Here is a 19812-nt window from a genome sequence, read left to right on the forward strand (position 1 = left end):
ATGTGTGTGCTGCTATTCAACATTACAACCGTAGACGGATGTTGCTTTGAGAAATCGTGTCCCGCGCTGAATTTTCTTTTAGAAAAGTATTTATTTTTTCCATCTTTCTTTTCCTTCTTTTCTTTTTTATCTTTCTTACGATTATATCTTTTGTATCTTTTCTTGTCTTCTGTATTTCTACATCTGTTCCTATTAACTGCCTACTAGAATTGTGAACCTTTTAAAGCGACCTACTATACGTATGCAGTCATGGTACAATGCATGGCTTCCGCTGAATCGAGTCAAGTTGGTCCAAGGCTCTTTATGGACTTCGGTATTAGCACTGTGGTGTAGCCAATCAAGTGTAACGAGCAAGCCGGAGATGCCACCTGTTTGTTCGTCGTATTTAGGCGGATGATGCCGTGGCCCTGCCAGCACTTTTTAGTGACAATCATTCGCCGTGACGCCACCGGATCCATTAAAGGGGAGGGAGGCTTTGGCAACAAGCCGCCGATTATTTTTTGAACCCATTTCCAACTTGACGTCTTTTGTTTCAACCTGCTTTCTTCCTTTTTCTTCCTTTCTCTTCCTACCGCTCAATAAGTTTCCTTGGCCCTGCCATAGGCGTCTGTGTCTATTTTCTTTTTTTCCTTTTCTTTTTTCTGTTCTTCCGACGAAACCATGGCGCAAAGGTACGATCGAGATCCCAGTCGTTGCTGAGAACTGTCCCGTTTGACCAGCCAGCCCACGGGCATGCGCGCGGACACACACACCCGACGAGAACGTGCGCCGCAGAAGGATGGACGGACGGACGGACGGACGCAAAATGAATACTGCTAACAGCGCATGGCATCGCAGGTTCGGCGGCCTCCACCAGCGCGACTCCCGCAGCGCCCTCTTCGAGGGCTACTCGGGCGGCGGCAGCGACGCGAGCAGACGAAACGGCGGCAACCCCGCGGGAGGCGGCTACGGATACCACGGCGGCAGCAGCCACGGCGGCAGCCCCTCGCCGTACAACAGCTACAGCGCGTACGGCAACTCGAGCCTGGGTCCCGGCGGCGGCGGTCCCGCGGGGGGGTACAGGTCGGCGACGCCCAACCAGAAAGGGCAGTACAGCGACGCGGTGCTCAACGAGCTGGAGAGCCAGAACGACGCGCAGGTCGCGGGCATCCTGGGCAAGGTGCGGACGTTGAAGGACGTGAGTGCTTACCGTGAACCTGAAGAGTACAGAGAGAGAGGCTAACGCTGTGAGGGGATGTAGATGTCGGTAGCGATTGGCGACGAGATTCGAGACTCCTCGGCGCTGGCGGAGAAGATGAACGACACGTTTGACCGGACGAGGGTGCGGCTGCGCGGGACGATGAACAGGATGCTGGTGATGGCGCAGCGCTCGGGCATACCGTGGAAGGTGTGGCTGCTGTTCTTCCTGGCCGTGGTGATGATCTTTACGTACGTCTGGCTGTTCTAGACGCGCCAAGGTGGCGCGAGCAAAGACGAAGGAAGACGCGACGAACACGACACACAACAAGAACCCAGCAAGAGACCAACCTGTGCATACAAGACGATGGCAACGGGGGCGCGAGAAGACGGGCCAAAAAAAGCAGCCGGAGAGGGGGATGGAATTGAGAAACAAAGCTAGAAAGGGGACATGGGGAGAACAACACTTTTGCATTATGCTCTTGTACGGCGTTTTAGGACTTGCTCGTTGTCTTTTTTTGATGGCATCTAACTATTCGGGAGCGAGCTCGGCTTGATATTCCCTAATGGATTTATCTATATTCTTTTACCATTAATGAGAATTTCACCACATTGCACACACCGTACGCAGGGTAGAGCAAACGTAAAACATGATGCGTCCATTTGTATTCATCTCGTAGCTCTAACGCGGCTGGTCGTCATTCGTCGTCAAGGGGTATCAATCATGCACTTTGTATCCGTCGTCTCAGCCGCGCATGTTGTTCCGCCGCGCTGGCGCCGCCGCCGCGGGACTGCTGTCCATGAAGCTGCTCTCGTCCTGCGACAGAAACGCGCTCAGGTCCATGCTGGACCGGAGGCCGCCGCCGCCGCGACGCGCCGGGGTGTCGCGCCTGGGTCGGTGTCCGCCGCCGCGGCTGCCGCGCAGCGCTGACGTCGGGCTCTGCGGTGCCCTCAGCGGCGTGGCCGACCTCGGCACGAACCCAGCCTCTTCCTCCTCCTCTTCTTCTTCCTCGCTCCGCTCGTCGTCGCTGGACAGCGCGGCGTCGGAGTCGGTGTGCTCGTACCCCGCCTCGTAGGCGTCCTCGTCGGGAATGTCGTCGTCGAGGTTGGCGTCCATGCCTAGGTCCACGTCGTCGTTTTCGAGCAGGGAGGAGGGGGAGGAGCTCGCAGCAAAGTCCTCCTCGTCGAGCAGGTGGCCACGGCCGCGCGCGTCCTGCTCCTCCGCCCCGCCGCCGCCGCCGTACATGTCGTCGTCGTCGGGGTCCGGGTCGCCGCGGACGAGCGCCTCGCGAAAGGCGTCGTCGGTCATGCGCATGCGTGCCGCCACGAGGTCGTTGCGGCGCTCCTCGCGCAGCGCCTCCTCCGCGGCGCTCACATCCTCCTCGTCCTCGTCCTCGTCCTCGTCCTCATCTTCCTCCTCGCTGGTGCTGCCGTTGCCGCCGAGGGCAAAGTCGTCGTCGGCGTCGGGGATCTCGTCGTCCAGGTCCTGCGCGCCGTCGAGCTGCACATCATCCATGACGTCCTCGGCCTCGGCGGCGGCGGCGGCCTCGGCCTCGGCGAGCTCCTGCTGGGCCTGCTCGCGACGCATGGCCTCGTGGTGCTCCTCCTGCTCGCGGCGCTCCTCGCGCATCTGATGCAGCGTCTTGGGCAGGCCGGGCGGCTTGAGCCAGGTGCTGCCGTGGTTCTGGACGTGCAGGCGGCGGCGCTGCAGGCTGGCCTCGTCGGCGGCGAGGCGGGCGAGCGCGGTACGCTGGAGAAGATGGCCGCGCTGCTGCCGCTGGTGAGGCGCGCCGGGGCCGTGGTGCTGGTGGTGGTGGTTATGGGCGGTGTCGAGAGCGCTGGGGCCGTCGGGCAGGCCGCCGAGGATGGGCGCACGCGACGAGGTGTACCATAGCGAGTGTGACTGGCACGCGTTAGCAGACGGGGACGTGGAGGAGGGGGGAGGGGAGGGTAGGATGCTGATGGGGATGGTGGGCGTACATCTCGCGGGGTGAAGTCTGGTAGTGTGGCAAACATTATGAATTGATGCCGACAAGATGCTGTTTGGAGCGGGTAGTTTGACGGATGATGCAGGACGGAGAGAGCTTGGGCGTTGTGGACAAACGAGGCCCACCACTTGACCAGCAACGCTGCGGGGCCAAGTGAACATGGAAAGTGTTAATAAATCGGTGCTTGTATTCATCAGCTCTCCATCTATCAACGCTGTTGAAAAAAAAAATCACACCCGAAATAATAGCAAAACATGCAGCCTCCCCCTCCAAGCTCGCTGAAAATTAGGCGATTACGCCCTTATGTATGTGGATTACGGAGGCCGCCTCTAAAAGTCGGGTCTCGCGCTGGATTCCTGTCTTGCTTATCCTTCTTATTGTTCTTATATTATTTTTAATTCTCTTAATTCTCTTAGTTCTCTTATTCTTTCTTCTTTCTTCTTATTTTTCTTATTTTTCTTATTTTTCTTATTTTTCTTATTTTTCTTATTTTTCTTATGTTTCTTATGTTTCTTATGTTTCTTATTTTTCTTATTTCTCTTATTTCTCTTATTTCTTATTTCTCTTATTTCTTATTTCTCTTATTTCTCTTATTGTTTTTTTTTCTTTTTAATTTATCTTTTTTCTTTTCTACTGATCTTTTATATACCTTTTTTTTCTTACCCTTCATCTATTCCATTTGATCGAAGGTCTTCTTTGTGTACAGCCGAAAGCAAACACCGTTGGCGGTCCCGCCTGCTCTTGCTACACGCTGTATCGCAGAAGCGCGCGAGATTGGACGCGTCCAGAGCATATTCAAACGCAGTCGAGGATTGTAGACTGCCTGCTTTGACATCCCAATGTCAATGACATAGACGATATTCTTGACTCTCGACCTTCTCTCTGCCACATTCGTGGAGACGATGCACTTCCGATTGGGACCTGATAAATTGAGAGTTCGTTCTTGGTCCTCCTGGAGTAGAGATGCCGTAAGGATATGGACGTCAACGCCGGGAACAAAGCGGCGAACAAGATCAGCGATTTCTGTAATGTCTGCCTGGCCTGTTGCGAAGACGAGAATATCACCGGGACCTTCGTTCTTGTGGATGTAATGGACCGTGTTGGCCGCAAGCCGCACGTAGTCGTTCGACTCTCCGCCCGGCTTAATGTAGCGTATGTCGACCTTGTATGTGCGCTGTAGATGGTTTGTGCAATCCTGCATAGTAGTGAATACAATTACCGTTATTGGTGTCATGAATAAGCTGTTTCCCAAGTGGGCAATTGCTGGTAAGACAGTGGAAAATGGCGTCCAATCGGGTAAGGTTCCATCTTGTTGACGATCTGTACCTCCGAGCCCCATCAAACTTGGCCTGCAACGCAGGTACCCGTTGTCTCCACAGGAATCTCTCCGAAATAGACAACTGCTGGGGAGAATCAGTCAGGATTTGGTGACACTTTCTTCAATTTTGCGGGTTTTTCACTTCTTCTTTACCTCGCGCGTAATAATAGCGAATGTGAATAGGACTATAACGAATTAGGAAACCGTTGCGAGCATCTGAGCTGATCTTTCTTGATTGTGAGGTGAGTGAGTGACTGCAACGTGCTAGTGGCCTCTGACGTGTTCCTCTTCCAATAGCCTCATTGGGGCGCCGGCAGGCAAACAGCTTCGAGGGCAATATGTGAACATGGATAAAACCTGAAGTAACCCCAAAAGCCCTATGCAGGCGAACACGTGATCACCTTTTTCGAGGCCAAAGTAATCACTACCAACATTAAGAAATCATCAACAACATCAACTGCCACAAACTGCAACAACAGCAACAACAACAGCAAACAACAACAACCACCACCACTACCAAATAACGAGGTATGTTATTCTTCTTACTTGTCAGCCCTCTTAGACTAACAAACACTATACGCTCAAGAAAAATGTCGACACACTTCGTCTCTGACGCCTAGCTTGAGCAGGACACGGCCCACTTCCGTCGAAAGAACCGGCTGCTGGTGATCAAAAACATAAACTTTAGGATCCCATACACAGACTTTAAGCAAGCCTGCCGTGAGAGACTGACCGAGCCCGGTGATCTGCGAGCCCCGGTCATGCACTTCTTCTGGCAGGCTGCCGATCCCCGCACCTACCAGCGCCTGCACCGTGGCAGGGTCGAGGTCGGCCTCGACCATCGTGAGCCGTTTCTCCGCGCTCAGACGAGGCTCCGTGCCTGGACGTTGCGTGGTCGTCAGATCGTCGTGGTCGACACTGCTCCAAGGAGACGCGTGAGTTGAGTCCCTGACTAGATCGCCCCAAGCACATCACTGACCAAAATCCAAAGTCGACGTGGACACGCAACCTGGCAGTGGGTAACACTGCCGCCGGCTCTGCTCCTCCTCCGCCTCCTCCGCCTCCTCCTCCTCCTCCTCCTCCTGATCGACGCCCTTCAGGCTCTGGTGCTGGCTTTGCCGCTGCCGGTGTTCCTGCTGCCGCCGCCGCCGCTGCTGCTGCGCCTCCCGTCGCCTCTACCACTGTCGACGAGAACTCGTGGCCGTGGAGTGAGGACGAAATTCTTTAAATGGTGAGTGGGAGAGATATGAGGGGATGATATGGTAAGATGACTGGGGGCAACCCCATCTCGTTTCTTGTTACGGCCATCCGGCCAAAGTTATGAGCCCATTTCTGTTACAAGCATTCGCTCATGTTACGAGCATCCGCTCATGTTACGGGCATCCGGCCATGTGATGAGCATCCGCTCATGTTACGAGAACCCACTCATGTTACAGGTATCCGCCCAGGTTACGGCCATCCAGCCAAAGTTATGAGGCCACCCCAGGTCGGCCAGGCGGCTTCATTCGTGAAGATGGGTTCGAGTCCCATACCGATCATTTGAACAAATCAATATGGATGACAGTGAACACACTTGAAGACTTTAGATCCGTATCACCTCTTAGCAATGGGCTGGCCGGGTAGCTTCAACCGTGCGTACAGGTATGTTTGGCAGCCTTTGAAGGGGGTTTACCTGTTTTCAATCCCATGCACTAATACGCAAGGTACAGGAATAACTTTTGTCAGAAACTCGACTTTCCCAACTACTCAAGATCCCCCCCCCACGCGTCGTTGGGTGCTTCGTGATGCAGGCGGCGCGTAACCTTAGTTTCAGGGCAATGCATTCACCAAACTTAGAATCTGGCACAGAACTGCTGCCGAAAATTTAAGACCGCTGCTTTAAACAAAACAAGAATCAAAAGAAAGCTGAATGCAAAACTTAAAATGCGAGGTGCAAGTTCAGTGGCTGCACATCATCTGAGGTGTTGCCCAAAAACTTCGCTTGATCTTCACCCACACAAGTTCAACTCAAGTTGAACAGCTGCAGCAAACCCAGACAAAGGTCCATATTATTTGCATCTCGACTTCCCACAGAAATCATGTCTGAGGGAGAAGGTAGCTCATCCGTGGTTGCTGACAGGCCGTACTCGAAGGCCGCGTACGTCGAGGAGCTTGCCATTCCTCACTATATGACCTTAGATGAGAAGACTCCTGCTGTTCAACAGATCAGAACTCTGTATGATGTCAAAGATTGGAGATTCACACGTTGGCATCTGGCATTATTCTATTTCCTCAAAAGAGGATTTGGAGATCCTGAAGCAGCTCGCGAGTACGGTGACGCCGCCGAGCTCTTTGGCACTCTTTGTACGTACTATTCAGCCCTGTCTCACGTGCGATCTTGAGTTGCACCTGCAAGCTACAAAAAGGAAAGTTTGACTCACGCCTTGATTAGTTACCTCAGGACGCATCCCTTCCACGTACAAGCTTCCTGCCAGTGCGGCGGCGTGCTCTTGGCCTGTATACCTGGCTGACACACATGCGAGACGCAAACTTGGACTCGTAAGTCATGAACAGCCGCCTTGAAAGCCCTTTTTCCTGTCAGGCATTAGGCTTTCCAAGACAAAAGCATCGACCCAAGATAATGAGGCTGATGATAATATAGGATGTTGAGAAGCGCGACTGTGAGGAGTGCGTCGTGACACACAGAGCACTGGCCTGCGATCGGGTCCATATAGTGCCACTCTCCCTCACCTCAACCCAGGCCGGCATCGGCTACGAAGCCTCCCGCCCTTGACATTGCGGAGCGACTATTAGGGGCGTCGTTTACACAGGAAGTCAAACAGATCGTGGGCTCTCTTGGCAGGTCGGACGTTTCCTGGAACGTCATTACCCTGACTCCGTATTTACACCGAATGTGGGATAATTATGGCCTTGTTGGCTTCAGACCCCGCTATGTTGATGCTGAGCGACGCAATTCCGGCAAAGTTGCCTATTTTGCCACTGTTACCTTCCACTGGTTGCTGGACAATGCCGTGTATCCTGACTCTCCCGTTCCACCGCAGCTCTCAGAGGCCGACTGCCTTCAGATGCCTTCTGACTCGGAAATATTTAGCATCAACCAGGGGCGCCTCTTTGAAACGGTGCATGTCCCGGGCAGACAACCCCCGAATGACTTGCAGCGAATGGAAGATGGACACGTCTGCCGAGTTAGGTTTCCTGAAAGATGGCAGGCAGAGTATATGTTGCGGATGCTAGAGCTTCGTTGGCCCGCCTCACGTCTTTTGTGTCTGGCCGGGGGGCCAGGGTGAAACTTTCTCGGGCCGGCCAGTGACGTTGACGGTCCCATCTATCGGCCAGAAGCCTTCACAGACTTGTGGGATTCTGACGGCGAAGACGACTATAAGAGTAAGGCTGAGACAGATAAAACATATAAGACAGACAAGAAGGATAAGAAAAACATGAAAAACATAGAAGGCATAAAGGATAAGAAAAATAAGAGAGATAAAAGGACAAGAAAAATAAGACACATAGGAAAGACAGAGAGGATAAGAAAGACGGGGAAGATAACTGCCACCCTTTCCAAATGACAATGAAATACAAACGCCTGTACTTATAAAATTAGTCGTTACTAAAATCGATTGTTTTGCTTTTGTTTTTTTTTCTTGCTTTCGTCTGCGTTTGCGTGTGCGTGTGGGTGCATGTCGCTTGGTGGCAACAGCGCAGTTTATGAGATTTGACTGCTTCATGGCAGCGCAGTGTCTCCCTTCCAGGCTGCACGGCAAGGTTTAACAGGCAAGAGTGATCGGAGGCTGCTCATGCACTGATTCTATATGTATCGTTGGCATACAAGATCTTCAGCGAAGAAAAAGTGCCTTTACTTTGGAGTTCAGTGTCGCAGCGCTCCAGGGACCGAGTTGGAACATGGCGAATCACTCGGCGAATTTTTGAACGAAGAAAAGAAACTGTGATAATTTAGTCCCGTTTGCCTTTGTTTAAACATGTGACAGGTTCTTTTTGTACTAAAACAACTTTGTTTGCTATTGGAATTCATGTAGTAGTGTACTGCAAATGCGTGAGTGCTGTTGGGTGGGGATGTGAACAATATAAGTTAGAACTGCTGTTGGTCTGGTACATACGACCATAGATAACAGAGAATTCGGGGTCCCGTCTGCTCCCCCATAGACAAGCTATTAATCGGCAGATTAGTAGTTGGGTCGGTGACGACCAGCGAACACCGGCTGTTGTATGTTTTTTATTTTTTGGCAGATGTCGTCTCATTATTCGAGGGCTGTCGAGTCTATCATTTTTGATCGCGATGCAGACTCTTGTTCCTGTTGCGTACGCTCCTCTAACACAGTGCAGACAAGGCTGCGGACAGAAGGCCTGTGCTCTGGCCTGTATGGCGGCCGAGCCGAGCACTGTGGATGCATGGCTGGCTGTGTTGTAGCGAGATGCCATGCAGGTGGCCCAAACTCAGAGGACTACCTACACCTGGACGCCATATTCCCTTGACTCTAAACATTGTCCCTGTAACGAGCTAGGCCTTCCCACCAGTCGGGATTTTGAATAGAACCATTCGACCCTCTGGTCCACAGCCGGTCCCTTTATCCACGCGATAGTATCCCTTCCTCTCCAGTTGAATGATCGATCCCTCCACCAGCTTCTTGCAATCCACGTCCACCATGGGCCTGCTCCATCCTGGCGGTGGTCGGATTGAGATACTTCTCTAGCCCTAGCACGTCTGTCTTCCTCAAGCTTGTCTTTGAGTAAAAGATGATCAAACTCCCAAAGCTCCGCCTTTCCGAGGTCACCGCCTTGCGCTGCAAGCCAGTGCATCTTCTTGTCCGTCGTGGAGACGTAGCCGTCGAGGTGCAGCTCGCATTGCAGGTTGGTGACGGCACCGTCGGAGGATTTGGTCAGGTGCCGCTCGATGGTGTTGCCCCAGCCCATGAGGGTGATCTCATCGTCGAGGTGGAAGGATGCGGCGTCGGCCTGGTCGATGTAGATGGTGGATGCAAAGGTCACTGTCTTGGTTCCGATGGCCGGGTTCTTGGGATGCTTGGGGCGCGAGTCGTGTCGCGGTGCGTCGGGACCGCCGTTGATTGTGGCCAGCGCCGCCTTGCTCGATATAACAGCGGTGTGTCTAGGCGCAATCGGGTCGATCAATTTCTTGTTCATTGCCCACAAAATTGTCCAGTCCATGAGGACGACATTTCGACTCGGGCCTTGCTCGAGCATGAATTGGCGCAGGGCGTCCACGGTGAGGCCACGGCGGAGGATGCCTCGAAAGGTCGGCATTCGCGGGTCGTCCCATCGCTCACCTTGCCAGAGTCGACAACCTGGAGCAGCTTTCTCTTGGAGAGAAATGTTCGGATGAAGCTGATCCTGGCAAAATCCCAAAGGTGAACACGACGCATATTCAGCGCTTCCTGGAACCAGTAGTATTGATCATTACGGTCGGCATACTCCGTCGTCCTTAGAGCATGAGTGACACCCTCGATGGAGTCAACCAAGGGCAGGCAAAGTCGTAGGTGGGATAGATCTGCCAGTCCCAGCCTGTCCGATGGTGTGGCTGGGGTGTCTTGTCAGCCTTCCAGCTGGGGAACCGGTATATGATGGGGTCACGAAGGGAACCGTTGCTGTTATCGTGGGCGATACGTGCCCGGATGCGGTGCTTCTTGCCGAAGTCGCTTCCGGCCTTCATCTCTTCAAAGATGGCCAGGCTCTCGCTCACCAGTCTGTCTCTGCGCTGGTAAGGCAAGCGAGAGCGCTGGCCCAGGTTGCCAGAAGAAATCAGGTGCCGACACAACTCGTAAAGCTCCTAAAAGTAGTCGCTAGTGTATGTGGTCCTCTGAGGTGAGATTCCCAGAGCGACAAGATCCTCAACGATGGACTCTTCGTACTCTTTTTTCTCTTTTTTGGGGTTGGTGTCGTCGAAGCGCAAGATCAGCGAGCCGGAAAGGGCATCATGTGCAAAGTAATCGTTCAAAACGCTGCTTTCGCATGGCCGATGGGTAGATATCCACTATTGAAACAGTGTGCAAGTTAGCAGTGCTTGTTAGATGCTCTTGCATCGCGTAGACTCACGAAGACTCCGCTTGTGACGACTCCATGCTCTGCATCCTGCAGCTTCATGTTGTACCGAGAGCCGGATTTAGTGGCCGAGGCTTTGGTGGGCTTGGGCAGGATTTGATTCTCTTGCTGGATCTCGGGAAAGGTTCCTTCTAGATGGGTAAACCATCGAGACACGTTGGGGAACGAAGACTCTCGAATCAGGCCGCGAGCGACTTTGTTGGACCAAAGAGTAGCCCATAGGGTCTGGTCCGCGGCGGGACAAGTCATAGCCGTCGACAAAGGTTCGTAGAGTAAGATATCGGTCAAAGTCATGGAGGGCGGCCTCGAGAGATTTGAAATCGGAAGAGGTGAGCCCGGGTCGGAAATCGGCCATTTTGTCTTGAATCGTTGCAGCCGTTTGTTTTGTGTGAAGTTGTAGTTGTGGCGAGCGGGGTATTTTCTTTGTTTCCTTTGCAGCCATCGTGCCCTGAACAAAAGTGAAGAGTGCGATTTATTAGGTAAAGTTTCCGAGAAGCCTATACGACCCTGCCTTGACACTTAAATCCTACTTAGGTAGTCTCAGTTATTCAATGTCCTATCTGCCTCTGGTGCTGCGCTCGCGTTTGACGCATCACGGTGAGGAGTCAGCGTAAACTTGAGGATCTAGTGACTCCCTTTTACTCTATAAAACATCACACCTACTCCCCTCTAGACAAGCTATAAATCAGTAGATTATTGGGTAGCTTTTAGTGATAGCTAGCGAGCATTAGTTAGGTATCATTTTATTTTTCTCCGACTTTATTTTTACCATCGTGCCTCCACTTCAGCTTATTGCCGTATGCAGAGCACGCACGAGGCCATGGCGCTGTGCATTTAACCGTCGCCAGTGACAAGTCACAACTTCATAAATGAACTGCTTTAAAGTTTCAAGTTTCTCACCTAACCCACCCGGACGCCCTTCCAACCCTAGCAGCTGAGCTCTCAGACCCCCGAATCATCCTGCACGATGCCATTCTCCCGCTGGAACTGCGTCCAGGCCGCACAGCCCTCCTCCAACGCATCCCCGTCCACGATGCCCGGAATCTCCGCCGCCCGCTCCACGAACTGCAGCGCGAAGCCCATCTCCACGTGGTACCCGATGTGGCAGTGCATCAGCCACACGCCCGGGTTGTCCGTCACGAAGCCGAGCACCAGGTAACCCGAGCCCGGCAGCAGCGCCGTGTCGCGCCGGGGCGGGTTGGCGGTGGTCAGCCGGGAGGCGCCGGGGAGGAACGGCCCGACGCCCTGCCCGAGGACGAAGAAGTCGTGCCCGTGCAGGTGGATCGGGTGCGCGACGAACAGCGGGTTCTGGATGACGAGGTTAAAGGTTTTGTTGGCTTGCGGGAGCTCAATCACGGAGTCGTTTTTTTGAAAGTTGGTGTCGTGGCGGAGGAGCTTGCTGAGGGTCGGGTCCTGCCACTCGATCAGCAACGGTGCCCCCCGAAGGGTCCAGTACCAGTACCCGTCCCCCTCCTTGTCGAAACTCGTCGTCTCCGAGACCTGCACGTCCGGCTTCTGCACGTCCTCCTTGACGTGCGGCCTTCCGCTATCGGTCAGGTCGCCGCAGGTCTGGGAGTACGGGTACCCCAGCGTGGACGGGTCCTTCCAGGTCTCGTCGTAGTGGACGACGGCGCGGATGTCGTTGGGTCTCCAATTCGGGTCGCCACAGAGGCCGAGGGGCACGGAGCGCATCCAGAACTGCCGTGCTGCGGCGGCCTGGTTGGCGGTGACCAGGATGTCGTACCGCTGGCCCATGGTGATGTCCAGGACCTTGACCGTGTACGGCGTCACGGGGACCAGGTCGTGCGCGACGACGGTCATGTCGTGGTTGTCGATCATGAACTTGAAGTGGGAGATGAGTGCGGCATTCACCAACCGCAGGCGGTACGTCTTGCCCGCCTCGAAGCGGATGTTCAGTCGCTGGCCGGTGCTGCCGTAGGTGTTGGTGCCGTTGATGAGGCCGGTCTGGAGCAGCGGCGGCAGGAAGTAGGACTTGTGGACGGTCGAGCGCTCGTAGGCGGTGGCATGGTCCCAGTCGGTGAGGAAGAGAGGACCGAGGTCGACGTCGTAGTTTGCGGTGGCTGGCCCGTTGATGACGATGCCGCCAAAGACGCCCTCCCACGCCTGCAGGCCAAAGTGCGAATGGTACCAGGTAGAGCCGTATTGCATGGCTCTCCAGGTATATGTGACGGTGTGGTTGACGGGCGTGGGACATTGCGTCATGGAGACGACGCCGTCGTTTTGGTTGTTGAAGAGTTGGCGGATGCCGTGGAAGTGTATGCTGGTGCCGTTCTTGGAGGTGTGCATCGAGTTTCGGACATGGACGACGACGGTATCTCCCCAATCCGCAAAGAGAGTCGGGCCGGGAATGGTACCGTTCGCAGCTGGTAAGAGGGTTAATGAAAAGGTACGAGACAGTTGCTCGGAGAGGACCTACCCATTGCTGGCCTTGGCACTCCATCTGGTGAGGCGACGATGTCGACAATGTCAAGCCAGTACTCGCGGGTGACACCAGTGTTGGGAACCACGCGGGTGTAATCCGTGTCGATTGAGTAATCACACCATGACGACCGGTTTGTGGGCGTGTTGCCGGAACACGGTGATGATTGTCGCTCGGTCAAAGACGTGACCAGTCCGCTGGTGAGTAGAGGCCAAGCACTCAGAATAGTGAAGACTGTAGAGATCATGATGGTTCTAAAAAAGAGTTCAGGCCAAGACAATAGAGCTCTGTCCGTCTTTGCAGTAGACACAGCAAGGGCAACATTGTGTAAAGCTGCACGTCTTATATATCTATACACATGTATTTAAATATCTTGATAATCCATCATCTTTTCTTCATTCGAACAATTACATGAAGCAAAGCAAATTACCCAATAGAGCAATTAGTGGCGACTGTAGGTAGTGTGTGGCTGTCCGTGCGAGTCAAAGCGTTCTTTTTATCCATCAAATGTTGCCATGCAAATTCACTATAGGCTATAACAAGTAGCCTCTTATATTCCCAGCTACATCTAGCAAGTCAAATGTTGATAGCCTAAGGAAAGATGGATTCCAGCTTGGCAAACAGCTCTTGCTGTCAAGAGTTCAAGTGTTACCAAGAGTCATCTCAATATGCAGAAAGTGCAGATGCAAGAGCTGGCTGTTCGCATTGATACGGATATAGCCGCCTGGGTACATGGCCTGGTCTCACGCCATTAGCCTCCAAGCTGAGCTAACAGTTCGTCATTCTCTGATCAGCGATATAACCCAAGTAGCGCTCTCGATTAGATTGCAGCACAAGATCTGTCAGGGTCACCTATGCTCATTGTGCTCAAGTGCGTTTACGTTTGCCCTCAGTTTGTTAAAGTCAGCGGGAAAGCATTCGCGGCGCCACCACGTTGGCTTGGTCGTGGCGCAGTCGCGAAAAGCCAGGCGTTCAGCTCTGCTTGTTTGACTTTTGCTTGCAAAAGTAAATAGAATCTGGAAATCGGGGAATTTCTCTTTAAAAAGAGAAGAAGAGGGAATGTGCCATACCCCGAGATCAATTCGTGGTGTTGCTAATTGAAGCTCTAGGGTATCATCACCCGCCGCAAGTAGCGCTGCTTCCTCTGGAGAATAAAACAGCCGTTCCTTGATGCATTTGATAGTCTGGAAAATATCTTTGTAAACTAACGGATGGAAATAGTGTACTTATCCCCGAAGATATTACAGTGCAAAGACTTGGCGGCTTTTGCACAAGTCAAAATGTCCGTTGCAGTGTCAAGTGAAAGTCCGCCCTCGGCGATGCAATCGGGGTTAACACCATCTCCATCCCGAATGGTGATTCATAAGCCGGGGAGGCTCAACACCCCAGACCCTCGATTCATCCACAGAAAGACAAGATTCCCTCTCCTCCGCGGGGAGTTGGATCCAGCATTGGTGGCACGCCGTGGGAAGCGTGGGGGAGATCGCCATGGACGACGGCGGAACGACAGAGTTGCCCTCTCGGATTTAAGAATCCGCCATGATGCCAAAGTCCAGAGTTCATGACATTAGGCGAGCAGACGGGGCGGAGGGGTAGCAAAGACGCCTCCGTTTCCCCGCTCTGTTCAAGTAATCGTGAATGGCCATGCATGCGTGCGTGCAATGGTAGTATATAAAGCGAAGGTTGGTTGCCCGCCTTGGCCCAAACCTGCGCTTCTCTCTCGGCCAACCGACATCGTCCCAACCAACATACACGAACTGCAACTCCCATTCCCCACCAGATAAAGATGTCCCTGCCCACACGCCAGCTCGGCCGCGACGGCCCGCCCGTCACCTCCATCGGCCTCGGCCTCATGTCCTTTTCCGGGTGGTACGCCCAGGGCGCCACCTCCGCCGCCGCCGCGCACGCGCTGCTCGACCGCGCGCACGCCCTGGGGGAGCGCTTCTGGGACACGGCCGACGTGTACGCCGGCAGCGAGGCGCTCGTCGGCGGCTGGTTCCGGCAGAACCCGGAGAAGCGCGGGGACGTCTTCCTGGCGACCAAGTTTGCGCTGCGGCACACGGCCGAGGGGGAGCGGGTGGTGGACACGAGCCCGGAGTACGTGAAGAAGGCGTGCGAGAAGAGCCTAGAGACGCTGGGGGTGGACGTGATTGATTTGTACTACGTCCACAGGGTGGACGAGAAGACGCCGATAGAACACACGATCAAGGCCATGGCGGAGCTCAAAGCGTGAGTGGAAATTCCGGGATGCGAGGGCAGTGAGGGAGGAGGTTGAAGTTGCTGACGATGGAACAGGGAGGGCAAGATTCGATACCTAGGATTGTCCGAGTGCTCCGCGGCGACCATCCGCCGCGCCCACGCCGTGCACCCCATCACCGCCTACCAGGTCGAGTACAGCCCGCTCTTCCTCGACATCGAGTCGCCCCGGACCTCCATCCTGTCCACCTGCCGGGAGCTCGGCATCGCCGTCGTCGCCTACAGCCCCGTCGCGCGGGGCCTGCTCACCGGCGCCGTCAAGTCCCACGCGGACCTCCTCTCCGCCGGCGACTTCCGCGCCGCGGTGCCCAAGTTCAGCGCGGACAACTTCCCCAGGATCACCGCGCTGGTGGGCAGGATCGAGGAGATCGGGGCGAGGCACGGGGCGACGCCGGCGCAGGTGTGCCTGGCGTGGGTGGCGGCGCAGGGCGAGGACGTCATCTCGATCCCGGGGACGTCCAAGGTGAGGTACCTGGAAGAGAATGTCAAGGCGCTGGAGGTGCAGCTGAGTGAGGAGGAGGTGGCGGAGCTGAGGAAGTACGCCGAGGCGACGGAGCTGCCGGGCGACCGGTACCCTGCTGCGTGAGTCAAGAAGATGATTGATGTCGCGACAATGGCTAACTGTTTTCCCCAGCTTTGGTAGCATGTTCCGCGACTCCGTGCCTTTGTGAATGGAAAGGGGGGTGATGGAATCGTGATTCCGTCTGGGGGTCTGTTTCGTTGGCTGGCAGCCGTGCCTTGTTTGCGCGGCATCGCCCGGCTTGGCGGCGAGTTTCAGGCCGCAGAAGCAGCCCACGGGCAAAAGTAATGTAATTGCTGAAACAACACAGAGTGAGATATTTAAATGAAATGATTCAACGATGTTCAATATGCTGCTGTCTTGACAATCAGGCTCGCTGGTCGGCAATGAGTCAGCGCGCTGCAACCTGGTCAACACCACAGGTCAAGGCTGTGTGTTCTTGACCACAATCTCTGACATGCAATTTTCGGTACTGAGTGATATCTGCCATGCTTGACCATTCTCCAGTCATCGCGATGGTCGAAATGCTGTATCTAGCTGTTTGGTCAAGCAGTCGTTCGAAGAGTCATGCCACTTACACACTGGTCAGCGCTGCCATATACACAGCCCCCGCGCGCACCCTGCTTTGCATGCTGACCGACGAAATTCCGCGGCTTATGAGTCTCTTGCTTCGCTCCTGACACCTCGGAATGTGCGTATGAGACGCTTGATTACAACCTCTCCCTGATCGAAGCAACCCTTCACGCCACCTCGTCCTTCACCCACCAGCACCCCCTTTGAGGTGTCATGCTGTTGTGCTCGCCTATCAGTGCTAGCATGCATTCCGCAGCTCACGAGGAATACGAAAGATGACGAGCGACTTGCCGCAATGCGCGTCAAGTAGTCTGTTAAAGCCAACGACGCTGCAAAGAAAGACACCAACAAAATAAAACGCCGTATAAATGCTTCCCTCGAGTCCAAAATCCTGCGAAAACTCCATGTACCCATCGAACCCGTTACACATCTCATCCATTAAAGCAGTCGCATTCAATTTCCGCGTCATCTCGTCCTCGTTCACGTCATCAGTCGTCCTTGCGGCCAGCGTTGCTCGCGTCGTCCACCAAGATCAGCACCGTCAACGCAGCCGCGTAGCACTCGCGAATTGCACAAGCCATACTACATCAGTCAGTCATAGTTCACGAAAGGGAAGGGGTTCGTAACTCACCAGGTCTTGCTCACGTCGGCCACCACCGCACTCAACCCCCAGTGCGCGCACCACGCCCTCACCAGCACCTCGTGGTCCGGCACACCAAACGCCTCCACCACCAGCACCTCCTCCTCGTCCCGCTGCTGGATGCCGCCGTCCTCGCCCTGTAGCGTGGGCATCGGCGTCGACCGCGCGCTGCTGCCTCTGCCGTCAGCGTGCGCGCGGCCCCAGTCCCGCACGCCTAGCACCTCGTCCGCGCAGACGCGCTGGTAGGCGTAGTCGAAGAACAGTGGGTGCGGCGCCTCGGAGCACGGCCACGCGTTGATGAACCACACGTCGTACGTCAGCCGCAGCGGCCACGACACGCCGTCCACCGCAACCTGCACCGTCGCGTCAAACACCTTCGGCCCCACCGGTCCCGGTCCCGGCGGTGGCGGCGGGTCCACCGGCGGCACCTCTCGCAGCGACAGCAGCTCCACGCGCGCCGTGTCCGCCTGGCTGAGACCACTCGACCCCGGCATCACCAGCTCGTACTCGTCGACCGGGTACACCTTGGCCGGCGGGCCCAGCGGGTCCGACCGTTCGCCCATGCTCTGCACGTCCTCGCGCCGTAGCGGGGGGCCGCGCGGCGGCCGGCGCGCGCGGATCCGCGCGATCTGGGACCGCCCAAGGTCCGCGGTTGGGCACGCCGGACCGACCCAGCCGGCCAGCTCGCGGCACGTGGGCGCCAGCACGCGCCCGACGATGCACGTGGCCGTCCAGTACGTATTGCTCCCGCGGTACTGGAAGCCGCAGCTGGGATGCACGTGCGACAGCAGCGCCAGCTCGTCGGTCGCGTCGTCCGGGTCCGTGTCGACGAGCGCGTTCATGATGAGGAAGGGAAAGGTCGGCCCGGGCAGCACCAGCCCGCTGAAGAAGGCGTACGCGTCGGAGCTGACGGGGTCGCGCGCCAATTCGTCCTCCGATTCCCGCAGCGCCTCGAGCGTCGCGCGCAGGTTCGGCCACTTGAGTGTCATGACGAACTTCTGGAGCATGTGGACCTGCCGCTTGCGCAGCCTGAAGCGTAGTTGGATGTCGTCTACGCTCGGCCCGTAGCTCTTGACACGGACGTAGTGGCTCCAGCGCCACGCCAGCGCCAGGTTCCATTGTATGGTGGGAGGGATCTGCTGCACAAGTTTACCCTTTGCGTAGTCGCTGTGCTGCCTGTTGTGTATGCGCACGTGGAGCTCCACGCTGAGCAGCAGCTGGTGGAAGAAGGCGAGGTACCGGTCGTGGTCCTCGGGGTAGGGGTTGAAGATGAAGCGCGTGACGACCTGGTTCTTTGGGTTCGTAAAGTCGATCCACTCCGGCCGCGACAGCACCATGATGAGGTCCGTGATCTGCTTCTCCAGGGTCTTCCGCGGGCTCAGTATGGGGTCGCGCAGGACCTTCTTGTACAGCGCGCGAGACAGGGCCCCCTCGTCCAGGTCCTCGAGCCCGTCAGCGTGCAGCTCGCGCAGCCGCCCAAACACCTCCTCGAGCGTGAGGGGCCGCGGGACGACACCCGAGTCGCGTAGCCCGATGCTCTCCGGGAGCGCGCTGGCCATGGAGGCCCAGTGGTTGAGCGTGATGGTACCGGGCCGGGCTCCGAAACGAAAGGCGCAGCTAGGCTGCTCGAGGGTGCTCCAGGGAGCGTTGATCTCGCCGGGTCCGGCCATGCGCAGCGTCATGAGCTGCACCATGGCGTCGTGGAGGTTTGCGCGGTCCGTGGCCGGCTCGGCGCCGACCTCAAGCTCGCGGGCGGCGCCGCGGTCGTTGCCCGAGGACGCGGCGTAGAGGGCGTAAAAGTCGCTGGAGACGTGCGGGACGGCGCGTAGGTAGCCCTTGTGGGACGGGGCGCCGCGGGCGATGAGCGCGATGGCCTGCTCGCGCGACAGCTCCTGGTCGGGCGACATGCCGGCAGGTGGCCACTCGGTGAGGGGTATCTCGGGGGTCTGCCAGCCGGGGTCCTCCGCGTCGGCGTCGCTGTCGTTGTCGTCGCTGAAGCGGGTGACGCGCCTTCTGCGTGGGCGCGCTTCATCGTGGCGCTGGCCAGCCATGGAGGACGTCTCTGGTGGGGGACGGCGCGGCCGTGCTCCAGCGGCTCGTCTCCTGCGAGGCTCGCTCTTTGGCTAGTAAGTGTAATAAAGGTATTAGCGTCCGTGTTTCTGCCCTGAACGGGGTTAAGTGTAAATGTGAGCTTGCCTTGGTCTTTGCATTGCCGCCTCGCTTCAAGAGGCCTCCCCAGAATCCACTCGGCTTTGTCGTGTCGTCCATTCTTGCAGTCGCGTGCACAACACCATATAAACCAGATGCGAATGCTCACGTATAGAAGCGCAAGGAATCTCGCAGCCCTATCGCAGCTTTTTCTTCAGAGTATTGGCAGCGACCAAGTGCTGTATTTGAGCTTGACCAGCCTCTGTATGGCGCATGCGGCTTGTCGTCGAGCTATGTATCATGACGCGGCGCGCGCAGCGCAGTTTGATTGCTCGCAAACGCCTCGTGGTGGCGGGTCGGCGCGATGGGAGATGGGAGGGAAATGGGGGATGGGGGGAGGGATCGCTCGTCTCACGATCCCGGGCCGTCCGTCCCCAAAAGGCCAGATGTCCCGCGCGTCAAGGGGGCGAGGGACGGCGTTTTCGTTGAAAAGAGAAGAGGAGAGGAGTCAAGGTGAGGAGCTGTGCTGTGCTGTGCTGTGCTGTGCTGTATCTTGTTTTATGATGATTATGCCAGGCCGCCACTGACTGACTGACTGACTGAAGGGCCCGTTGGGAACGCGCAGGTTGATTTGGCCCACTGTGCGTCGGTTGGCCGTTTGTAAGCTGCATATGCATGCAC

At 55.9% G+C, this 19812-nt stretch overlaps 9 protein-coding genes across 9 annotated transcripts; 4 read left to right on the forward strand and 5 right to left on the reverse strand.

Annotated features, from left to right (window-relative positions):
• Positions 1–660: 660 nt before the first annotated feature.
• ISF_09282 (Target SNARE coiled-coil domain protein) lies at positions 661–1447 on the forward strand (the record flags this gene model as incomplete). The annotated part of the gene is made up of 3 exons (XM_018852885.1): positions 661–671; positions 838–1177; positions 1241–1447. 3 exons carry the CDS (start codon positions 661–663, stop codon positions 1445–1447), a joined length of 558 nt encoding a protein of 185 aa, XP_018699895.1.
• A 474-nt stretch (positions 1448–1921) lies between these two features.
• Positions 1922–3192, reverse strand: ISF_09283 (Anaphase-promoting complex, subunit 15/MND2; the record flags this gene model as incomplete). Its single annotated transcript, XM_018852886.1, has 2 exons — positions 1922–3079; positions 3157–3192. The coding sequence occupies 2 exons, from the start codon at positions 3190–3192 to the stop codon at positions 1922–1924; spliced, it is 1194 nt and encodes a 397-aa protein (XP_018699896.1).
• Positions 3193–5243: 2051 nt separating this feature from the next.
• Positions 5244–5710, forward strand: ISF_09284 (hypothetical protein; the record flags this gene model as incomplete). The annotated part of the gene is made up of 2 exons (XM_018852887.1): positions 5244–5417; positions 5474–5710. 2 exons carry the CDS (start codon positions 5244–5246, stop codon positions 5708–5710), a joined length of 411 nt encoding a protein of 136 aa, XP_018699897.1.
• An 850-nt stretch (positions 5711–6560) lies between these two features.
• On the forward strand, positions 6561–6863 carry ISF_09285 (hypothetical protein; the record flags this gene model as incomplete). The annotated part of the gene is made up of 1 exon (XM_018852888.1): positions 6561–6863. The coding sequence occupies one exon, from the start codon at positions 6561–6563 to the stop codon at positions 6861–6863; it is 303 nt and encodes a 100-aa protein (XP_018699898.1).
• Positions 6864–8946: 2083 nt separating this feature from the next.
• Positions 8947–9759, reverse strand: ISF_09286 (Glutamyl/glutaminyl-tRNA synthetase, class Ib; the record flags this gene model as incomplete). The annotated part of the gene is made up of 1 exon (XM_018852889.1): positions 8947–9759. One exon carries the CDS (start codon positions 9757–9759, stop codon positions 8947–8949), a length of 813 nt encoding a protein of 270 aa, XP_018699899.1.
• A 178-nt stretch (positions 9760–9937) lies between these two features.
• ISF_09287 (glutamyl-tRNA synthetase) lies at positions 9938–10848 on the reverse strand (the record flags this gene model as incomplete). The annotated part of the gene is made up of 3 exons (XM_018852890.1): positions 9938–10282; positions 10337–10486; positions 10549–10848. 3 exons carry the CDS (start codon positions 10846–10848, stop codon positions 9938–9940), a joined length of 795 nt encoding a protein of 264 aa, XP_018699900.1.
• A 648-nt stretch (positions 10849–11496) lies between these two features.
• ISF_09288 (laccase Lcc4) lies at positions 11497–13241 on the reverse strand (the record flags this gene model as incomplete). The annotated part of the gene is made up of 2 exons (XM_018852891.1): positions 11497–12938; positions 12992–13241. The coding sequence occupies 2 exons, from the start codon at positions 13239–13241 to the stop codon at positions 11497–11499; spliced, it is 1692 nt and encodes a 563-aa protein (XP_018699901.1).
• Positions 13242–14780: 1539 nt separating this feature from the next.
• Positions 14781–15921, forward strand: ISF_09289 (Aldo/keto reductase; the record flags this gene model as incomplete). The annotated part of the gene is made up of 3 exons (XM_018852892.1): positions 14781–15223; positions 15290–15832; positions 15885–15921. The coding sequence occupies 3 exons, from the start codon at positions 14781–14783 to the stop codon at positions 15919–15921; spliced, it is 1023 nt and encodes a 340-aa protein (XP_018699902.1).
• Positions 15922–16831: 910 nt separating this feature from the next.
• On the reverse strand, positions 16832–19034 carry ISF_09290 (hypothetical protein; the record flags this gene model as incomplete). Its single annotated transcript, XM_018852893.1, has 2 exons — positions 16832–16925; positions 16975–19034. The coding sequence occupies 2 exons, from the start codon at positions 19032–19034 to the stop codon at positions 16832–16834; spliced, it is 2154 nt and encodes a 717-aa protein (XP_018699903.1).
• Between the last annotated feature and the right edge of the window lie 778 nt (positions 19035–19812).

The sequence above is a fragment of the Cordyceps fumosorosea genome, assembly GCF_001636725.1.
Source record: "Cordyceps fumosorosea ARSEF 2679 chromosome Unknown scaffold_45, whole genome shotgun sequence".
NCBI classification, from domain to species: domain Eukaryota; kingdom Fungi; phylum Ascomycota; class Sordariomycetes; order Hypocreales; family Cordycipitaceae; genus Cordyceps; species Cordyceps fumosorosea.